The 22642-nt window shown below is 38.2% G+C and overlaps 1 protein-coding gene and 1 pseudogene across 1 annotated transcript in view; one reads left to right on the top strand and one right to left on the bottom strand.

Annotated features, from left to right (window-relative positions):
* Positions 1-22642, bottom strand: part of CATSPERB (cation channel sperm associated auxiliary subunit beta) — a 123431-nt gene that overhangs the window by 93087 nt on the left and 7702 nt on the right. The window contains exons 5-8 of the mRNA XM_047739116.1: positions 21441-21581; positions 17192-17252; positions 5894-5989; positions 1790-1939 (exon numbers count right to left, since the gene is read on the bottom strand). Coding sequence (XP_047595072.1) covers positions 1790-1939; positions 5894-5989; positions 17192-17252; positions 21441-21581 — 448 coding nt within the window. The remainder of the gene's footprint in view (positions 1-1789; positions 1940-5893; positions 5990-17191; positions 17253-21440; positions 21582-22642) is intronic.
* LOC125103762 (pyruvate dehydrogenase (acetyl-transferring) kinase isozyme 3, mitochondrial-like) lies at positions 6494-8117 on the top strand (annotated as a pseudogene).

Below are 22642 nucleotides of genomic sequence, written 5' to 3'. Positions count from 1 at the left end.
GGTGCGTGGGGTGGGACAGGGACAGACAAGGGCCTCACAGAGGAACTGCAAATTTAGGAAGTAGCAGCTCAGATCCCCGGGGAACTTCTTTTTTGCTGCAATAGAGTGGAAGGCAGCTGGGGTGGGGGGGGGGGGTACGGGGGAGTTGCTAAAGCTACTTCTTTTCTCGAGAGGTTGAGTGAGACCCCAAGGAGTGAAGGCTGCTCTTTCTCTCCTGTGACTCTCCGTTATGTGACAGAATGGAACAGGAGAGCTGAGAATCACTCCTCTCCTGTGGCTCAGGGAAGTAAGGCAGGTTTGGAGAGAGAGAAGGAGGGGGTCCGGCATGGCAGCCACAAAAGTCAGAAAGTCAGAATAGGAGCTGAGTTTCCATCTGGTTGACACAGAAGGAAGAGACGCAATTTCCAACTAAACCAATTCAGCGCAAGCAGGCTCGAAATACTAGAGAGCACAAAACCACTAAGCCATTAGGAATTCAAAGACATCTCGGGCAAGGGGTGTGTCTACCCCTGTATCAAAGCACACTGAATCTGTTTCTTTATAATAAGTCATGGTAGGGCAAGTTTTTGTTCTTTAAAATTATGTTATTCACATTATTTCAATCTCCCATATGTATTTTGGGATTGGCTTGTCAATTTCCACACACGCCAAAAAAATTGCTGTAATTTTTCTTGGAATTGTATTGAAACAACAGATAAATCTGGAGAGAATTAACAACTTCACAATAGTAGAAGTTCCTGTTCACGCACATAAAATATCTTATTTAATTTAGTCTTTTTTAATGACCTTTGTTAAAGTTTTATAATTTCTGTCCAACAGGCCTTAAAACTCTTCTGTTTCTTTGTTTACTCCTAGGTATGTTTGGGAATTTGTTACTTTCTGAATGGGATTTTTAAAAATTATAATCTTTAGTCTTTGGTGGAATGGTTTTTATATGTTGTTATTTCATTCCTCAATTTTGTAGTGCCCTGTATTCTGATTGCTTGGCTACTGGTTCTTTTGGGTTTTTGGATTTTTTGCACATATTACATATGAGTAATGAAATTTTGTTTCTTATCTTTTAGTTCTTTTATTTCCCTTCTCATTTACTGGGCTGGGGACTCAAAGCTCACCAATGACCTAGGAAAAGCAACTACCAATGACCTAGGAAAAACAACTACTAATACATTAGCAGTTGAAATGCATAAAGATGCTATTAAAGGGCGCCTGGGTAGCTCAGTCATTAAGCATCTGCCTTCGGCTCAGGTCATGATCCCAGGATCATGGGATGGAGTCCTGCACTGGGATCCCTGCTCAGTGGGGAGCCTGCTTCTCCCTCTGCCTGCTGCTCCCCCTGCTTGAGCTCTCTCTGTCTGTCTCACTCAAATGCATAAATAAAATCTTTTTTCAAAAGATGCTATTAAATACTACAGTGTTAATCCAAAAACACATACATAATAAATAAAATAATGTTATGATATGATGCCTTAGAACATGATACCTATTTACACATGGCAGGAATAGCAGATGGTTTAGAAAGGCAATGAATAATCCCTGAGAGGAAGTAACGTATTCAGAGGTGGCAGGGGATACGTGAAATTCGGAGAGACACTACAGTCACTATGGACATAGTCAAAAGTCACACCTGCAAGTGGACAAGCGGAAGTGATAAAGAGTAAAGTCTAAGGCACGTTTTGGAAACACTCTTACTCCCTTACGTCTATGCATCTAATTTGCTCTGCCAGTGAAACATCACTGTTACAAAGTACGAGACTCCACACCCAACTTCCAGCAAAGCCCGTGAACTTACCATTATATGTTGTATTCAAAATGAAGCCAAGTAACGCTACATCATTGGCGCAAGGACACTTGGCCACTTTGAGATCTACCACATGTGGATAGACTTCGGCGATACCTTTTTTTGTCAGTACAGTCCCAAGATCCCACTGAAGAATAGGTTCTGTAGAAGTCAAATTTAGGTGTTTAAAATGTGGCTGCAGTCTTGGGGTACGTTACTGCTATCCTTTCAGAGTTTTTTTGTTTTGTTTTTCCAAGTTTTTATTTATATTCCTCTTAGTTAATACAGAGTATAATATAGAGTGTAATATTCGTTTCAGGTATAGAATATAGTGATTTAACACTTCCATACACCACCCAGTGCTCTTATCACAAGTGCCCTCCTTTAAGGGTTTTAAAAGTCCTATAAAAGGGCCTGTCACTGTCCTCCCAAATGGGTATATTACCTCACCCTTCATCAGTTAAGAAATAGGTTGATTCTTATTTTCCAGAGTAGAAGGAATGAGGTCTACCTGCCCTTGATGGGGGCCCAGCATGGTCACTACTGCAGAAAAGCATGTGGGACGGGAGACACTGCTTTGACCATCTTTGGAAAGTACAACTGGGTTCAGGATCTATCCCTAGAAATGGAATTGTGGGATCACAGGACATTTATAATTTAGAGAACAACTTCTGCTTCAAAAGCCCATACAACACATTCATTTGTCCTCCCATTCCAATGAAATGGCAGCAGATAGAGAATAATCAGAATAAATCCAGAATACCAGGAGAGGACAAGGAGAGGTATCATCAGTGGCTGAGACACAGAGAAAGACTTCTGGAAGAGACACAGAAGTTGGGCTGGGATTACAATGGAAAATCAGTCAGAGGGGGACGCGTTCTACCCTTCAACCCAGCAATCTATTCTTGGATATGCATGCAAAGGGTTGGAGCTGGATGACGTTAAATTTTAATGACAAGAAAATGGGAGGATTTTTTTTTTTCTTCTGGAAAAAAAAATGAGAAAGGAGAGTTAAAAAGGCAAGCCAGGGCAATTTGATAAAATACTGCTGTCTGAATTTCAAAAATAGTCAAAGCACTTTTGAAAAGAGATATCTAATAATCAATTCTTTAGCTGTTTATATTTCTACAATGTAAATCTTCACCATCTCCCCCAGATCTGCTACAAAATCCCAGAACTTTAAGTGATGTATTTTTCACAGTTGACACAGTGTAACTTAGAATGGAAAGAAATACAATTTATAGCCAAACTAATTTACTCTGAAATTCAGAGACATTTGGACTGACTCTCCAGGGCGTAGCATGTCTATGCAGGCAATTAATAACCAGATCTTAGAGGACAGGGAGATTGGACTTTGTATCTGGAGCATGATTGCATTGAATTGAAAACACATTTGGGGGCACATGGGCGATTCAGTCGGTTAAGCGTCTGCCTTCGGCTCAGGTCATGGTCCCAGGGTCCTGGGATAGAGCCCCACATTGGGCTCCCTGCTCGGCGGAAAGCCTGCTTCCCCCTCTCCCTCTCCCCCTGCTTGTGTTCCCTCTCTCACTGTCAAATAATACATAAAATCTTAAAAACAAACAAATACTTTTTTACTTATGTACATGCTCCTCAAAGTCAGGGCATATTTTAAATGCTTTAGAATGAGGGAGTGATTAAAAGTCTTGACTATCACTGAGAAGCCAAGAAGGGGACAGAAAAGTTACCCATATGAGAGGGGATGAGTGGCTAGAATTAGAAGCAGTTGTTGTGGCGTGGTCTAGGGCATGGATTGGAGATTAGGAAGTAGGGCAATATTTTTAAACATCTCTTTTGAGTCAGTAGTGAAGAAAAGAGTTCCCACTATAACCCTAACTTTAACCCTTAATTTCCACTTCTCAATGCTTTCTCCCCTGTGTCAGCATTTCAGGAAATGAGACCATCATCCACTTAATTGCTTAGTAAGAAATCTAGGATTCGTCCTGATGCCTCTGTCTCCCTCACCCCCAGTCCACCAGGAAGCCCTACCAGCTCTTCTTCCAAAACGTATTCTGAAGACTCTACCACCTCAAAATCTCCACCGCTAATCCCCAGCCCACATCCTCTGCATCACCTCCCAAGGGGACCAGTGCAACAACTGCTAACCAATCTTTTATTTTTCCCCCCCATTCTTGCCATCCTTCTCCAAGGGTCCATTCTCTGCATAGCAGCCAAAGTGATCCATTTAGAACATAGAATTCCAAATTTGTCACTCTCTTGCTTAAAACACTTGAACAGTTTTTCATTATAATTAAAGTAAAGCCCACACTTCTTACTATGCTCCCTGTCAGCTTCTCCAAACTTACTCTAGGCCACTCTGTCTACCATTTACTATGCTTCTACATTACCAGCCTTCTTTCGTTGCTCAAACAAATGAATCTCATTTCTGCATCTGGAACCTTTAACAACTTGCGAAACTCTTTGCTACCGCCATACCTCTATTCATTCTAAACAAGTGTACACCAAAATCTAAATGCAGTATATAATATTCTGGGTACATTTCAATATATAAATGACTCACACTTCAATTTTTTTTTAAAAAACTGAAATAATTATAAATTGTTACTTTACTCCTTAAACGTAACTAGCACAGGACTTCAAAATAGCAGCCTCAAAAAGCTTGCAATTGCTATTGAATAAATGACTATTTTTTCAAAATTTGGACACCATGACAAAATAAGAAAGTACAACATTTTGTCATTTTTGTTGCAGATATTTTAATTTTGGTTAAAGAAGTAAAACACTATAGATATGACTGAAGATATCTCTGTCCCCTTCATGGCCCCATTTTCAAATCCTCCCCAAATGCAACCATCATGACATGGCTGCATCTATTTCTAATCCACATTTTTATATTTTTACTACAATATTTCTGTGCCCATGAATAGTATAAAGCACTGCTTTATGTGTTTTCTGAATTTTAAGTAAATGTTCTTCTATTCTGAAACTTGACTTTTCTGTCATGCTTTGATTTCTGTTCTTAATGATATAGGTGGTCTATTTCCTTCGTCTTAACAGAATACACTACAGGCATTTGTCTTTCCCCTACTGATGGACACTTCTGCTGCTTCTCCTTTCTCCTATTACAAATAATCCTGCAAAAATAGATGCACAGGTGTCTCTTGGCACACAGGCAGCCTTTTCTCTAAAGCAGTTCTTAGTCCTCTGTACATCAGAATCACCTGTGGGGATATTTTTCCCTTTTTAATGACAGATTCCTACCTCTGCTTGTAGAGGTCTGATTTTAATTGGCACATGGTTAGGTGGAGACATTATTACTTTTCTTAAAGCTACCCAGGAAATTCTTTCCATAAAATGTAATATTTCTTTATCTTTACTCTGCATGCTACACAGCATCAAATCGAAGTGGGAGTAAAAGAGTGAAAGTAAAAAGGACCTGAAACTTACATTTAGCCATATGTTAACTAACTGGAATTTAAAGAAAAACTTTTCTTAAAAATGAAGGTGAGGAGAGTAAAGAAAAATACAAAGTCCAGGAATGAGGACTTTAAAAATTTTTGTATTATAGTGCTACAGATGATCCAAAAGTTGGACTATAAACCAGACAATTGGAAAAGAGAGGTCTAGACAGTCATATCACTCAGTATTCATAACTTTAAAACAACCAATTTTTCATGGAAAAAATGTAAATGTTCTAACAAAGAATGAGCAAGAATTTTTGCTGATAGTCATTATAAAGGAAACCGTAATCCAACGAACAGTATCTTTTATAATATTTTCTAAATCAATATTATAAATATTTTATAATATTTCTAAAGATTTTCTATAGTATATCTTTTATAATATTTTCTATAATAGATGCAAAAACTACTTTTATAAAGCCACTGTTTATTATGACCCCATCATGGTTATAGAAAAATATATATTTCCGTATTTCTCTAGCACCCTTTGCAGACCCCTGTTAACAATTAACCACATGTATTTAATTCTTTGTCATTCCTTGAGGGTAATGTTCATCTCTCTCTCTCTCTCTCTCTCTCTCTCTCTCTCGAGGACTTAGTCTGGTATACAGTAGGGTACAAGGTTTGTTGGAAGAATATTATGAATTCCATTTTACTTTTATCTGTTGGCATTTACCTCGGACATTATCCAATAGCGTTCCTTCAGTCGTATAAATATTTAATCCATGTTGTAAAGTGATCCTTACTAACCATTCTTCCACAGCTGCAATATCTGAAAACAAAAGACAAGTAATCAGCCATTTTTTTATATACCAAGTTGGTGAAATTTAAGGCTATGTAAACATGACCAACATCATTACTCTTTATTTCACAGTCACTTTGACTTCATTTATATATAAGGTTTCTCATGTTTTTCCTATAGACAATTTGATGGTAAAATAAACAAAAGAATTATGAAGTGGTTTTACTACCACAACATAAATCCAGATACTATTTAATTTAATTTATTATGTTTTTATTTTTTTACATGGGGCTTGAACTCATGACCCTGAGATTAAGACCTGAGCTGAGACTGAGAGTTGCACACTTAACTGCCTGAGCCACCCAGGCACCCCTGTATAATAATATTTTAGGTCATAGTTTTTCTCCAAGAGCTGTTATGGCTTAAAAAGCAAGTAATGATTCCTCCTCTCTCTCTGCCTGCCTCTCTGCCTACTTGTGATCTCTGTCTGTCAAATAAATAAATAAAATCTTTAAAAAAAAAAAAAAGCAAGTAATGACACTTCATGTGAAGTGGTATACTACTATTTTTTTTAATTAAAGATTTTATTTATTTATTTGACACAGAGAGAGATCACAAGTAGGCAGAGAGGCAGGCAGAGAGAGAGGGGAAAGCAGGCTCCCCACGGAGCAGAGAGCCTGATGCGGGGCTTGATCCCAGGACCCTGAGATCATGACCTGAGCCGAAGGCACAGGCTCAACACACTGAGCCACCCAGGCGCCCCTGGTATACTACTATTTTAAAGTAGGCCGTGATTAATTAAAATATATAGTGTAACTCCTAAGGCCAACACTAAAAAAAATTTAAGGTATAATTAATAAGCCAATAGTGGAGATAAAAAGGGATAAAACATAATTAATATGAATGATAACAGAGAAAGAAAAGTAGAGAAGAGATGGAACAAACAGAAAATAGTCTGATGACAGGTTTCAATGCAACCATATCAATAATCACATTAAATGTAAGTGGTCTAAAAACACCAGTTAAAAGACAGATTTCCAGATTAGATGTAAAAATTGAGACTGAACTCTATGCTATCTATAAGAAACCCATCTTAAATATTTATGAAGTCATTGGTGGGTTAAAAGTAAAAGACTAGGTGGGGTCTGGGGAAGCCATGGGTGGTGAACTCAACCTGGGAGCTCTTATGACATGGGCCAAGGCTGAGGGTGAAATCAGGGCACACTCATGAAAAAATAAGCCTGACCCAAATGCCTTGGCTGCACAGGCCTTCAGGCATGCCCAGGCATCTGGTTGGGTCTGTGCACCACCCCAGGGAGGATTTGCCTCTCCCAGTGGTTCTGAAGCAGCTGGTACCTGAGTAAATCAAGTGATGATTTGTGCTTCTTGCCGTCACTATTTTCCATCAAGCAATTCCTGGACTTTGGGAAAGAAAATGGTGTGAGAAAACACCATATAGGTTTCTATAAATGGAGCTTCCCATGTAATTGGCTAACCCAAAAAGAGAAGTCAATCTTCTGGTGTATGACTTAACTGGTGTTCAGTGGGAGGGGTTCAAAGTTGGTATGTGCGTAACTATCTTTGGCTTTTAAAACAGGAGGAGCCCTGAGGATCCCCAAGGCTTGGATAACTCTCTGCAAGTTCTGAGTGAAGTTACAAATGGCGTGGTTCCTGTGATGGTACACGGAGTGATTGGATATAAGGAAAAGCATGGATTTAATTCTTTATTAACAGTAACATCTAGTTATTTTCTGGGTTTGTTTTATACCAGCTGCATCTCTTTCCACAGGTGTATTAACTAGCACACATCTCTGTTTGGTAGTAATACTAACCCCGCTCATCCTAAACACATGGGAAATAGTATTCCCACTGGCAATGTGGCTCATAGAGTGAAGGATGTATAGGAAGCAGCCAAGAAGTTGTGCAAAGGGGGGCTAGTGGGCCATGGGAAGAGTTCAAGAGCTGGAAGTGGAAGAGTTCAATGGCAAAGTTCCAAACAAACCTCATCAGGTAGTGGATGTGCCCTCACATCTGCTTCAGATGCCATGCAAGAACTCAGGGAGAACAACAGAACTGCATGAAGAGTTCTAGAAAACAGGGATGTCTGGCTGTGAAGACCCTCACTATTTTGGATGAAGAAGGCTTCTCCATTAGCTAAGTGACCAAGTGATGGTATCCCACTCTGAAAAATAGCACCATAGCTACTCCAGTGTGGGGAGGTTTATTTTGGCTTAGACCCACTGGCTGTTTTCCATGGAGTTCTTCCTACAGCTCCTCCATGGAACTAGTAACCTGAGTAATTTTTCATCATATCTTGCTGCCATATGATATGGAAGAGCATAGAGCCTCCCCACAGCTCTTGTGGCCTCATACCTCCCACCTCGTTGTTACAGAGTTGAGTGTCCACAATGTTTACAACACTGTAGACTTCCCCATTCCTGACACGGCAGAGACATCACATTGCTCTTTGTGGACGCCCCCCCCCCCCCCCCCCGCAACCCACCATGCTTGTCTCAAACCACCAGTTAGTGCGGGAGGCATCTGGAAGTTAAAGACATCCGTTGAGTTGGCCTTGATAATTCAGTCCCAGGGTTCTTCCCTCCCTCACAGTTATCCCTCCACCACTCTCAGATTTAAAGTTCTGCCTTCCTCCCTCTGATTATATTCTCAGTGGGAGGCATCAGTACCCTTGGGTCAGATCTTATTCGCTGTGCCTCGGTTTTATTTCAAAATTCATTTGTGTGCTTCCACTCTGCTGACTAATGTGCTCCAAAGGTTGTCTTGGGAAAACTAGGCAAGAGGGTGAAAAAAGATAAGTTATGCAAACACTAATTCACAGACAGCTGTAGCAGCTCTATCAATCTCTGACAAAGAAGAATTTCAGATGGAGGGAGTATCAGGAATAAAGAGGGGCAATGCGTATGAGAGAGGGATCGATTCCCTGAAAAGGAGGGACAACTAAGCGTGTACGTGCTTAACAAGAGGTTCAAAATACATGAATCAAAGGCTGATAAAAATGAAGAGAGAAATGTAAAAATCCACAATTATAGTGGGATATTTCGGCACTCCTCTTCAGCAATTGACAAAAATCAGTAAGAATAAAGAAAAGCTGAACACTATTAACCAACTCAGCTAACCAACATTTATAGAACGCTCCAGCTGAGAAGAGCAGAATAAGTACTTTCTTCAGGTGCACTTGGAAGATTCGCCAATTAGACCACAGGAAACATCTTAACAAATTATCACATGAAATATGTTCTCAGAACACGGAATTAATCTAGAAAAAATCAATAACAAAGATATCTGGAAAATCCCCCAATACTTAGACGTCTTACAACATTTTTTTAAAGATTTTATTTATTTGATATAGATCAAGAGTGAGACAGGGAGAGCACAACCAGAGGGAGAAGCAGGCAGAGGGAGAAGCAGGCTCTCCACTGAGCAGGGAGCCTGGCACAGGGCTTGATCCCAGGACTCCAGATTATGACCTGCACCGAAGGCAGACGACGCAGACGACGCTTAACCGAGTGAGTCACCCAGCAACTGCCCTCCCACCCCACTTACAATGTACTTCTAAAAAACCACAGGTCAAAGAGAAAGTAGCATGGCAAATTAGAATATATTTTGAATTGAAAGAAAATGAAAGCATGACTAGACCAAAATTTATGAGATGCAGATAAAGCAGTGCTAGAGAGAAATATATAGCAAAAAAATATTTATAGCAGATAAAAGAAACAAATCACCTATTCGAAGCCAGGGCTGAAAGATAGCAACAGCCTTACACAGAGTCAAGTAGTAAATACTTTGGGCTTTATGGGCCGTATGGTCTCTGTCCCAACACTTCAGCTTTGCCATCATAGTGCTTTTGAAAGCAGCCACAGCAAACACAGAAATTAACGAACATGGCTGTGTTCCAGTCAAACTTTGTTCACAAAAATGGGCTGCAGGCCAGAAGTGTAGTTTGTTCACCCCTAATCTAAAGGTTCCAAATTTAAGAAACTGGGGGGGGGGAGCCATAAATTAAACCAAGAGTAAGTAGAATAATAAGAGTAAAGGTCAATGAAATAAAGGACAGGAAAACAAGGTTCACAATCAATGAAATCAAAAGATACTTCTTTGAAAGGGTCTATAAAATTGATGAACTTGTCAGACTAATCTAAGAAGAAAAAATGCAACAAATAAATCATATTAAAGGTGAAATGGGGACCATCACTGCAGGCTCCCTCTTCTAAGGAAAATAAGAGTATATCACAAACAGTTCTTCTGTTATAAATTCAAGACTGTAGATGAAATGGAAAAGTTCCTTAAAAGATATAAACTGCCAAAACATACTTAAGAAAAAATAGAAAACCTGAGTATATCCCGTATCTATAAAGAAAATGGAATTTGTGGTTAAAAGCTTTCGCACAAAGAAAACTCCAGGCCTACGTGTTTTCACTGGCTTGGAGAATCCCACCAAACATTTAATGTAAAGAGGACCCTGTAAAATCTTTCCCATAACATAGGGGGGACTCTCCCTCATATTTATCTATTTATGTACTTGTCCATTTCTCTTTTGAAAAATCAGTTTTATGTTCAGGGTCACTTAGTTCTGTAAAAGCCTATGTACTTATTTTCCTTCCCACCAGGTTTCCCTGCAAGTCAGGATTTCAAGAACCACAACAACCACGCAGCTCTGTGGGGTTCCAGGCAATGATCACCTATATTTCTATTTTGGCAATTAGACCAGAACTCCCTTTCAAAAAAACCTCTGCGCAAAGTGCCGTATTTCCTAGAATGAGGCTCATTGTTTTTCAATCTTGAAATCGCCCTCTTGGAAAAGCAGACTCAGAAACCCTAGCTTTCAGAAGTTAGTCACAATATCACCATCGGTCTAGTAATTATACAATTAATAGGTCCTGAAGTTACTTTATTGAACAGAGGGCATCAAGGGGAAATTTCTCGTAACATTCTTGTCTGCCTCTGCTGACTGTTCTGGGTCTGTCTTCCATGGGAATCTTCACCCTGAAAGTCCTGGTGCTGACCCCCAGCTGTAGCGAGTTGCCAAGCAGAGCCCATCTGGAGGGTGGAGGGGGTGGGGGATTTGGACACAAGGCCCCTTGCTGGTCCCAGCAGTGCTGTTGGACCCAGCAACAATGAACTTGTTCATTATTCATAAACCCTGTCCAATAAAGAGCATGAATCAAAACTAAAAAGCCAACCTTTTACCCAGATCCCTGGATGAAAATGATTTTTAAAAATCAGTATAATTTGGGGCTCCTGGTGGCAGAGTTTGTTGAGCGAGGGACTCTTGGTTTTGGCTCAGGTTGTGACCTCAGGGCCATGGGATTTCCAGGGGGTGGGCTCTGCTCTCAGGGCAGAGTCTGCTTGGGACTCTTTCTTCCTCTGTCCTTCTTCCTCCTCGCCCCCCACCCCCGCCACCCCATACTTGCACACATGGGGCTCTCTCTCTCTCCCTCCCTCTAAAACAAGTAAAATCTTTTTAAAAATCTGTGTAATTTATATCCAAAAGATGGCTATTAAAAATAAACCAAGAAATATCCAGAAACTGGTTTCTAGTGAAATCTTGACTTGCAATACAATAAAATGATCTAGACATGTTCTTTTATCTATGGGGAATACACTGCTATCACAGCCCCTTATTTAAGCCTTCCTGGAACTCCTTAAGCAGACAGCATTTCAATTCAGAGACCAAAGTGAAAATACTTTTGAAAAGAAAAGCAATGTGGCTGGGAAACCTTGTGCATCTTGCCAAACACCCTCCGCCCTTCCCACCACCATGAGCTTCGGCTTTCTGGAAAGATCAGTGGTTTCCTAGTCAAAAACATTCTTGAAGTCACCAGAAATGGAGGGATGGAGACTCAGCATCTGGGCAGGTGTGTTCCGAATTTCATATCTGGTGGTCAAGAGCCAAACAGCTTGATCCTGTAGGACATCTTGAAGATGTTCCCCAGGGTGATGAAAATTCTAAAGCATCTGAGGCTCCGTAAAGAACAGGATGTTATCCACTGTGCTGGGCTATCTCAACTCCTCCCCAAAGCCCTGCATGTCCTTTTTCAGCATAAAGTTGAGCACCACCCTGGTGTTCATCAGCAGCAAGCAAACAGCAGAGCAAATGTGGTGAGTGCTGTGAGATGTGTAAGTCTGACAATTCACAGACCTATACCCCTGGGCCAAATAATACATCATATGCTAACAAAAATAATTTAAAAAATTAAAAAAAATTTAAAAAGATAGCATTATTGGATACCAAAAGGAGATAAAGACCTTAGGAGTAAAACTCCAGACTGAATACCACAAGAACAAACTAGCCAAATGAGTCCAAAAATATATAAAAAGGAGGACACACCATAACCAAGAGTTGTTTATCCTAGGACTGTAAGGCTAGCCCAAAATTCAAAAATGAATCAATGAAATCCACCCTTGAGGTGCCTGGGTGGCTCAGTCATTGAGAGTCTGCCTTTGGCTCAGATCATGATCCCAGGGTCCTGGGACTGAGCCCCACATCATGCTCCCTGTTCTGTAAGCCTGCTTCTTCCTCTCCCTCTGCCTGCAGCTCCCCCTGCTGCGCTGGCTCTCTCTCTGTGCTCTCTCTCTCTCTCTCTCGCTATCAAATAAATAAGATCTAGAAAGAAAGAAAGAAAGAAAGAAAGAAAGAAAGAAAGAAAGAAAGAAAGAAAGGAAGAAATCCGACCTTATCAACAGACTGAAGAGGAAAATACTTATTTTCTCACCAGATGCAGAAAGAGCATTTAACGGATTCAACAGATTTAACACCAATTCATGATAAAAATTCTGCAAACTAGGAACAGAAGGGACCTTCCTTAACATGATAAAGGGCATCTACAAAATGCCAAAGTAACATTATACATAATGATGAAAGATTGAATGTTTTCCCCCTAAAACTGGAAAGAAGGCTAAGATGTCCCCTTATCATTTCTGTTAAACATGGTACTAGAGGTCCTACCACTATAAATGAGGACAAAAAAAAAAAAAAAAAAGAAAGAAAGAAAGAAAGAAAGAAATGAATACACACTAGAAAGGAAGAAATGAAATTCTCTTTCTGGATGAATCATTTTTCTATGTAGAAAAACCAAAGAATATACAAAAGCTACTAGAACCAATAAGTGAATTTAACAAGGTTGTAAGACACACAATCAATCTACAGAAATCAATCATATTTCTACATACTAGCAATGAACAGTTGGAAATTCAAATATTAAAAAGAACCACTTATAATATACAAAAAAACGTGAAATACTTAGTCATAAAAATCTTTTTTTAAATGTGTAATATCTCTGTGCTGAAAACCACAAAGCCCAGACGAAATAGTTCAAAGAAGATATACATAAATGGAGAGGTATACAGTGTCCATGGATTGGAAGACTCAGTGGTAAGATGTCAATTCTCTCTAACTTACAAATTTAATGCAATCCAAATCTAAAAACCATGGGATTTTTAAATAGAACTAACTAAGTTTATACTAAAATTTATAAAGGCAAAAGAAGTATACTAACCAAAACAGTTTTGAAAAAGATCAAAGTTGAAGGATTAACAATACTTATTACAAGCTTATTGTTTATTTTTATTTTTTTTTAAGATTTTATTTATTTATTTGACAGAGATCACAAGTAGGCAGAGAGAGAGAAGGGGAAGCAGGAACCCTGCTGAGCAGAGAGCCTGATGCGGGGCTCGATCCCAGGACCCTGAGATCATGACCTGAGTTGAATGCAGAGGCTTAACCCACTGAGCCACTCAGATGCCCCTACAAGCTCATTGTTTATAAAGCTTAAGTAATCAAAACAACATGGTACTGGTGAAAAGACGGAGAACCCAGAAATAGTAATACAATGGAGACAAAATAGTTTTTATAACAATGGTGCTGGAATAATTGGGTATTTATATTCCCCCCCAAATAAACCTAGTCCATATAACAAATTAGCTCAAATTAAGTCAGACCTAAATATAAAACTTGGAACCATAATCATCTTGAAGTAAATACAGGAGAATATCTTTGTGAACTTGAGTCAGCTATGATGCCCAAAGTGTAATCCATAAAATAAAAACTAACAAATTAGACTTTACCAAAATTAAAAACTCTGATCTTCAAGAGATATTCTTAAGAGATGAAAAATACAAGATACAGCCTAGGAAAAAAAATATTTGTAGATCATATATCTGATAAGGAACTTGGATCCAAAATAATTAACAAGCTTGCAAAAAATTTGCATAGGTAATTCAAACAGCAAATAAGCACAAAAAATGTTCAATGTCATTAGTTATTGGGGAATTGCAAATTAAAATTATTAAATGTCACTATACAGTTATTAGAATGGCTAAAATTACACACACACACACATGTGTGCACACACACACCCCCTTATACATACTAAGTGCTGGCATGGGTTCAGATAACCTGTTGGTGAAAATGCAGAATGATACAGCTACTTTGGAAAATAGTTTGACAATTTCTTATAAAGTTAAACTCACACTTATCATATAACACAGCAATCCTACCTCTCGGTATTAACCAAACACAAAAAATTTTATGTTTGCAAAAGAACCTGTATGCTTGTAGCAGCTTTAATCAAAATAGCTAAAAATTGTAAAAATCCAAATGCCCATCAATAAAATTAACTCTGGTACACCCATACAACAGAGTACTATCCAGGAAGAAAATGGAAGAAATTACAACATAGAGAAGTCTCAGATGCATTACGCTAAGTGAAAGAAGCCAGATTCAAAAGGCCACATTTTCCATGATTCCACATATATGACGCCAGAATAGGCAAAAACGACAGGAAAAGAAAATAGATCCACAGCGATGGGGGGCTTGGACAATGGGAAGAGGTTGACCATGGGTGGGATGATGTTGGGTACTGGAGCAGTTCTGTATCTTGATTGTGGTGATTACACCACCGTACACATTTGTGCAAACTTACAGAACTAGATGCTTTTCAAAAAGGGTACATTTTACTGAATGCAAATTATACCTTATTTAAGATGTTAAAAAAGGACAAATTATGAGGTGTAAATCAAAGAGGAATTCTTTTTGCTTTCAACAGTTATAAGCTGTCAAACTTCAGGCTGCTTTTGGCACTTTCTAGCTATCACTGTACTTCCCTATGGCTCCATGGGTCTCAGTTGAATCATTTGAAATGGACATGATAGGGGCATCTGGGTGGTACAGTTGGTTAAGTGATCAACTTGATTTTGGCTCCGGTTATGATCTCAGGGTCGTGGGATCAAGCCTTATGTCGGGCTCCGAGCTCAACACAGTCTGCTTGGGACTCTCTCCCTCTTCCTATGCCTTTCCCCACCCTCTCTCAAATAAATAAATAAATCTTTAAAAAAAAAAAAGAAGAAGAAGAAAGAAAAGAAAATGGGCATAATAATTGTACCTAGCACATAGTGAGGGATAGATTAGTTAGTATAGGTAAAGTGTTTAGAATAGTGATGAACCTGCTAGTTCTACTACTATGATGATTATTTTGCTACCTCTGTGGTTGATGTGTCCTTAACTACCCTTCCCAAGATGTCATGCTTACATAATACTCTAATTCATGCCAGAGCAGTAGATAAGATATGATTAAGGAAGAAAAAAAAATGAAATAGCAAGTATGGTCTCCTTCCCTCTGAACATATTTTTTCCTGATTTCTAGTTTATTACTAATTAGGCAGTCCTCTCCTATTATATTATGAGCTCAAATATATTTCTTTTTACTCACTCCAGGGAGTTGTGTCAAGAGAGGCAGAGCTCATGTGGTGTCTTTCCATATGAAATACTTAAGTTCTCAGATCACCTTTATTCCTGTCTGGGTGACCCTAGAATCACTGCATTTCTGAAATCATAGTTTATTACTAGAGGGAGCAAAAATAACAAGTGATCTTCATTTTTTCAGTTCTCAAACTCATGTCAATATTATGCCAAGGAGCTAGAACGTTCCATCCTAATATTGATGAGAGTTAAGTTAGATTTAAAAAAAAATAAAAGGAGTACAATTTTCAGATGAGTTCTTTGAAAAAAATATCACCAAGTTTCCAATAGATTAATTTGGAAAAAATTAAGATGAATACAGATAAATGTGCTGATCTGATTCATATTAGATATTACAGCAATGGGGCTGCTTTTGCAGATTTATTTCTTTGACACTTCCTCATATGGAAACTTTTCTATCTTCTCTTCCTTACTTTAACCACCCCCCACATTTACTCTGAAAGACACACAATCCCATATGCCCTTTAACTACTCCTGTACCTAGAGGGGTTGGTCGGTAGGATCCCCATTGTCCTGGTCCCTCCCCATTTGATTGGTACACAAGTGGGTGTTGGATCAACACTATGCCAATTAAAGATACTCTCCTGGGAATCTGGAATTGGACTGGCTCCTAGGAAATATATACTTTCAAAAATTGACTAGTAGTGAGGCAGTGTGGAGAGCTAGTAAGCAGAGAGAGAAAAATAAAAGTAGATTTAAAGAAAACACAAAATGAGACATAGGGTGAAAGTCTTGATGGTTGTCCATATCTTAGTCCTAATTCCTTCCTATAACCTGGTTGTATTTTTATCTTGGGGCTCCATGACAAAAACAAATATCTTTTTTTTTTTTTTTTTTTTTTTTGCAGTGAAGAAACCAAACCAAGAAGAAACCAACCAAGTTGGTTTCCACCTTCTGTACCCATCATACTAAAATAATATGCCCTCCATCATTTTTAAACTATGAAAATGTATTTCATGCCTCAAGATCTACTAGCTAAGTCCACTAGCTCTGTACTTATAACTCCTGGAATTTTATTTTCCTCCTTTTTCCAAAAGGGTATTTATAGTAACATATAAAGCTATGCCACCACATAACACATAATAGTAGATTCCATAGCAAATAATATGTTTCCTATTACAGACTATTTTAAAGTAACCCATTGGTAAGTGAATTTCTCCATACTACAACTTCTGAGTTATTTCTAGAAAATGAGTTTACTTAAATAAAGAACAGTATAAATGTTATGTGTGTTAAACCAATCTATCTATAATAGAATTGCCAGATAAAATATAGGAACCCCAGTTAATTTGAATTTTAGATGAGCTACAATGGTTTTTAGTATGTATGTCCCAACTATGACATGAGACACTTAACGTGGAATAGTAAATAATTTTTTAATATAAATGTTTTTTATTTGCTACTTTTGGCAACCCAGACCCATGAATAAAAAAATCAGTTCAGATCACTCTTACCTGTATTTTTTGTAATGTTTTCTCTGGGAATATTGATCAACCAGTAAGCTCGATCACTGAACTTGAATAAAGAAGACATCAAAATATAGTGTTTGACAATGTCAATGGCAACACTTACTTTGTTATATCCCACCTTATCCTTAAAAGTAAAAATTAAATAAAAACATCTAATGCATATACCCTTTACCCAGCAATTTCACTTTTCAGAATTTATCCTACATTATACTCACATATTTGTGAAATAAAATGTATTCAAGAATATTTTTCATCATTGCTTGTAATAGTAGAAGACTGGAAATAACTAAAATGTTAATTGATAATGTAAAATTCTATAAAGTGGCATACCATGCAACCGTGCTCAGGTAGCACAAAACTGAGGCATTACTGGCTTGATGTGTCAGAGAACAGAGATTGGTGTAGACAGAGAATTGGGGAATTTAAGGGAAAAATCCCAGGGTCAAAGGAACTGCAAGAGTGGTGAGCTCAGAGTTAATTATAAATTTCCCCAAATCCTGCGGCAACACAAGTGCAGAGGAGACCAATGAGGCCATGTTAAAAACAACAACAACAACAACAACAACAACCATGAAAGTTAAAAAATTGAGCAGAGATAACAGCTGCTGAAACCATAGACAAGACAGTTTACAGTTTGTGTCAAGGCAAGAAAGAGCCTTTTACACCACAACCAACAATTCCCCCGCCCAGCAAAATCTCCTAAGAACATAACAGAATCCAGAGTTGCTACAGCCTCTTATCTTAAATGTCCAATTTTAACCAAAATGATATGACATGAAAAGAAAGAGAAATGTGTAACTGATAAAAAAAAAAAAAGTTAGATGATAAACTGACCCAGAGTGAGTCCAGAGAGCAGATGGACACTTCAAAGCAGCTGCTACAAATATGTACATAGGCGTAAAGAAAATGCCTTAGTGAAAGAATGGATAGGGAATCCCAGCACATAAATGGAAAATATAACAATAAAACAAGGTGAAAATAATGAGGCAAAAAGTTTAATAATGAAATAAAATATTTACTAGATGAGCAAATTGGAGATGGTAAAACAGTCAGTGAATTTAGAGATACAGCAGTTGAAATTATTCTATCTGAACAATGGGAGAAATGATTAAAGAAAAATGACCAGAGCCTTAGATATCTCCAGGACAATTTTGTATGTTCTAAAATGTACATAATAGAGTTCCAGTAAGAAAAGAGACACAGAAAAGAGCAGAATTTTTTTTTAGAGAAATAGTGGCTAAAGACTTTACAAATTTGATAAACTTATAATCTAAGAAGCCCAGAGAAACCCAATCAGGGTAAATACAAAGAGAAACTCTTAGAAGCATGCAGAAGAAAATGGCACATAACATACGGGGACAATAATACAATTAATAGGGGTGCCTGGGTGGCTCAGTGAGTTAAAGCCTCTGCCTTCAGCTCAGGTCACGGTCCCATGGTCCTGGGATCAAGCCCTGAATCGGGCTCTCTCCTCAGGGGGGAACCTGCTTCACCCCTGCCCCCCTCCGCCTGCCTCTCTAGCTGCTTGTGATCTCTGTCTGTCGAATAAATAAATAAAATCTCTAAAAAAATACAATTAATAGTTGACTTCTCATTCAGAAGCAATGGTGTTAGTTCACATATTCAAAATGCAGAATAATGTACTCAAAATATTGGAAGTAAATGGGAGTCAACCAGAAATTCTGTATCTGACAAAAATATTATTAAAAAATCAAAGTGACCACTGAAAACCTATTAAAATTCATAAATGAGTTCAGTAAGATTATAGGATACAAGATCAATATATAAAAATTAATTGTATTATTACACACTTGCAAAGAATAATCTGAAAGTGAGATTAAGGAAGCAATTCTCTCTACAGCAGAATAAAAAAGAGGGGCACATATGTGGCTCAGTCAGTTAAGTGTCTGCCTTTAGCTCAGGTCATGAACCCAGGGTCCTGGGATCAAGTCCTGCATTGTTCTCCCTGCTCAGGGGGGAGCCTGCTTCTCCCTCTCCCTCTCCCTGCCACTCCCCCTGCTTGTGCTCTCTCTCTCTGTCAAATAAATAAATAAAATCTTTTGAAAAAATAATACAAAAGAATAAAACATTAGGAATAAAATTAACAAAAGCATTATAAAACTTAAAACTATAAAGTATCATTGAAAGAAAATTTTAAAAATCTAAATAAATAGAAAAATATCCTATATTCATGGATGGACAGATAATATTATTAAAATGGCAATACCACCCAAATTTATCTATAGATTCAACACAATCTCTATCAGAATTCCAGCAGGCTTCTTTGTAAATATTGACAAGCTTATCCTAAAATTCATATGGAAGCTAGCAAATTCATGTAAAGACTAGCAAAAACAACCTTGAAAAGGAATAACAAAGTTGGAGGACTCATGCTTCCTATTTAAAAACTTACTACAAAACAACAGTATCAAGACAACATTGAACTGGCTCGAATAGTATATGGATCAATGCAATAGAACTGAGAATCCAGAAATAAACCCTCACCTTTACTATCAACTGATTTTCAACAAAGGTGCCAAAACAATTTAGTAGGGAAAGAACAAGAGTATTTTCAACAAACGGTGCTAAGACAGATAGATATCTACATACAAAAGTATGCATGTGGACCCCAACCTCACACCACACACAAAAATGAACTCAAAATGGATCAAAGACCTGAGTGTAAAAACTAAAACTATGAATCTTTTAAGGGAAAACAGAGGAGGTAAATCTCTGTGACATTGGATTAGGCAATGGCTTCCTACATGACACCAAAGAACAAGGTCAACAACAATGAAATGTGTAATTCGGCTTCATCAAAATAACTTTTGTGCAAGTAAAAAGACAACCCAGAAAATGGGAAAAACTTTTGCCAATCATGTGTCTGATAGGGGATTCGTACTGAGAATATAAAGACAAGAATAAAAAGACAACCCAATTAAGAATGGACAAAGAATTTAAATAGATAGCTCCACACAGAAGATATTCAAATAGACAATAAACATGTGAAAAAAATCCTGAACATTATTAATCATCAGGGAAATGCAAATCAAAACCAAACAAGATAGCTCTTCACATCCACTGGGATGACTATTATCACCAAACACTGACAATAACAGCTGTGGGTGAGGATGTGGAGAAATTTGAACCCTAATACACTGTTGGTGGGAAGGTAAAAGAGTGCAACCACTCTGGAAAACAGTCTGGCAGTTACCAGACTGTTACCCTAGGACCTGCCAACTCAATTTCCCAGGTAGACACCCAAGAGAGATTTAAAAAAAACAACAACGTATTTCCACACAAAGATTTGTGCACAGATATTCATAGCACCATGATTCATCGTAGCCCCAAAGTGGAAACAACCTAAATGTCCAGCCACTGACAAATGGATAAAGAAAACGTGGTGTTGATACCATGGAATGTGATCTGACAATAAAAAGAAATGAAGTCCTGACATATGCCTCCACATGGACGAAACGTGCAGAGGTCATGCTAACTGAAGGGAAGCCTGTCGCAGAGAGCGACGTGTTGTTGGATTTCATTTATCTGAGACATTCTTAATAAGCAACTCCAGAGAGACCCACACAGTGTAGTGCTGTCTACATCTGAGAGCAGAAGCTGGACCGGGGAGTGACTGTTAACAGGGATGGGCTGTCTTTTCACGGTCCTGAAATGTTCTAAAATTAGACAGTAGTAGTGATGCTGGTGCACTCTGTGAATATATTAAATTGCATTTGATTGTGCATTTTAAATAGGTGAACTGTATGGTATGCAAATTATATCGTAATAAAAATACAATTTATGTTATCCCCCTAAATGAGAGCGAAGTAAAGTTATTTTCGAGGGGATAAAACTCCCAGAGAATTCATCGCCCACAGACCTGCACTGTAAGAAATGTTAAAAGTTCTTTGGGCTGAAGAATTATGACACCAGATGGCAGCTCTTATCTCTGGAAAAGAATGAAGAATGATGGAAATCATAAATATGTAGGTAAAGAGTAAAAAACCATATGTATTTTTTTCCTTAACTTCTTAAGAACTAGCGCTTGCTTCAGCATCACATACGCTAATTTCTTAAAAACTATTTAAAGCAAAAAGTGTAACATTGTATTGTTAGGTTTAAAACATATAGAGATGTGATATTATGGACAAGCTGTTTTTGAAAAAAACACATCCTATAAGAGAGAGTATGCTTCTTATTAATAATATCAAAGAATAAAATAAAATATTATTACCAAAGTTAAATTGAAGTGGAAGATGCCTGTATATGTACTATTTATAATTCCCAAGCTTGGAGCAAGTCCTCCTGATGTGAACACACCTAGAAATTCCTTTGAAGTAAGCTCACTTTCAGATTGGAAAGAGCACACGATTTTCTTCGGGAAAGAGGGGAGAAAAAAAAAAGTAATGACAATTTGATGGAGAGAAGCATATTTTACATTAATTTAAAAGTGAGGGAAATCTATGAAAATAGAAGCTGCCTAAGACTGCTATCTGCAGGAATTCTCGTCTCTGGGGTGGCGGGGGGGAATCTCTTTTGAAAAAGTATACTTCTAGAACTCAGTCATCTTTCATGCCAGGGTCATAACAGGTTTCAATTCATCAATCTAATAATCTTTGCTGTCCAAAAATGGACATAAAGTTATTACATTTAATAAATATAGAATCAAAGCCATCTGCCATCACATGTAGAAATCCCTCTTTTATTTTATTTTATCTTATTTTATTTTTCTCCTGTTCTTTCATCCATTTATTTTACAAGTGCCAGGTACTGAATCTAAGAGGGGAGGCTCAGTCCTCCTCCACGAATCTTAAGTACTTATCTTACAGAAGATCAAATGTCATCATGAACATAAAACACTCTGAAAATGCCTGACACACATAAACATTTTATAAATGTTAGGCATCATTTCTACTAATATCACTTCTAGAACTACTATATCACAACCATCCAAAATGTAGGTAAGTTACAGTTAATTCCCTATTTAAGAGGACAAAACTAGGGGTGATCAGGGTTAGGTAACCTGCCCGAAGGCGCACAGACCGTGTATGTCTGTGCATAGCTCCAAGATTTGACCCCAGCTTGGAAGGTCTCTCTTCCTCTAAAGCCCATCTTTCTCCATGATATGTAATCACAAAGAGGAAAGGTATTTTTGACTCAAACAGCATGTACTTCACAACAGTTCTGAGTATAAAAGTAAATATATGTTTGGCATATCAAGAAGGAACTGGAAACTAAGTCAAAAAGACTTTGGTGGGGGGGGGGGGCGCCTGGGTGGCTCAGTGGGTTAAAGCCTCTGCCTTCGGCTCAGGTCATGATCCCAGGGTCCTGGCTCTGTGGGTTAAAGCCTCTGCCTTCAGCTAGGGTCATGATCCCAGAGCCCCGCATAGGGCTCTCTGCTCAGCAGGGAGCCTGCTTCCTCCTTTCTCTCTGCCT

Source organism: Lutra lutra, chromosome 7 (genome assembly GCF_902655055.1).
Source record: "Lutra lutra chromosome 7, mLutLut1.2, whole genome shotgun sequence".
Classification (NCBI taxonomy): domain Eukaryota; kingdom Metazoa; phylum Chordata; class Mammalia; order Carnivora; family Mustelidae; genus Lutra; species Lutra lutra.
The sequence above is the reverse complement of the archived record's forward strand: the minus strand, read 5'-3'. Positions and strand labels throughout refer to the sequence as shown.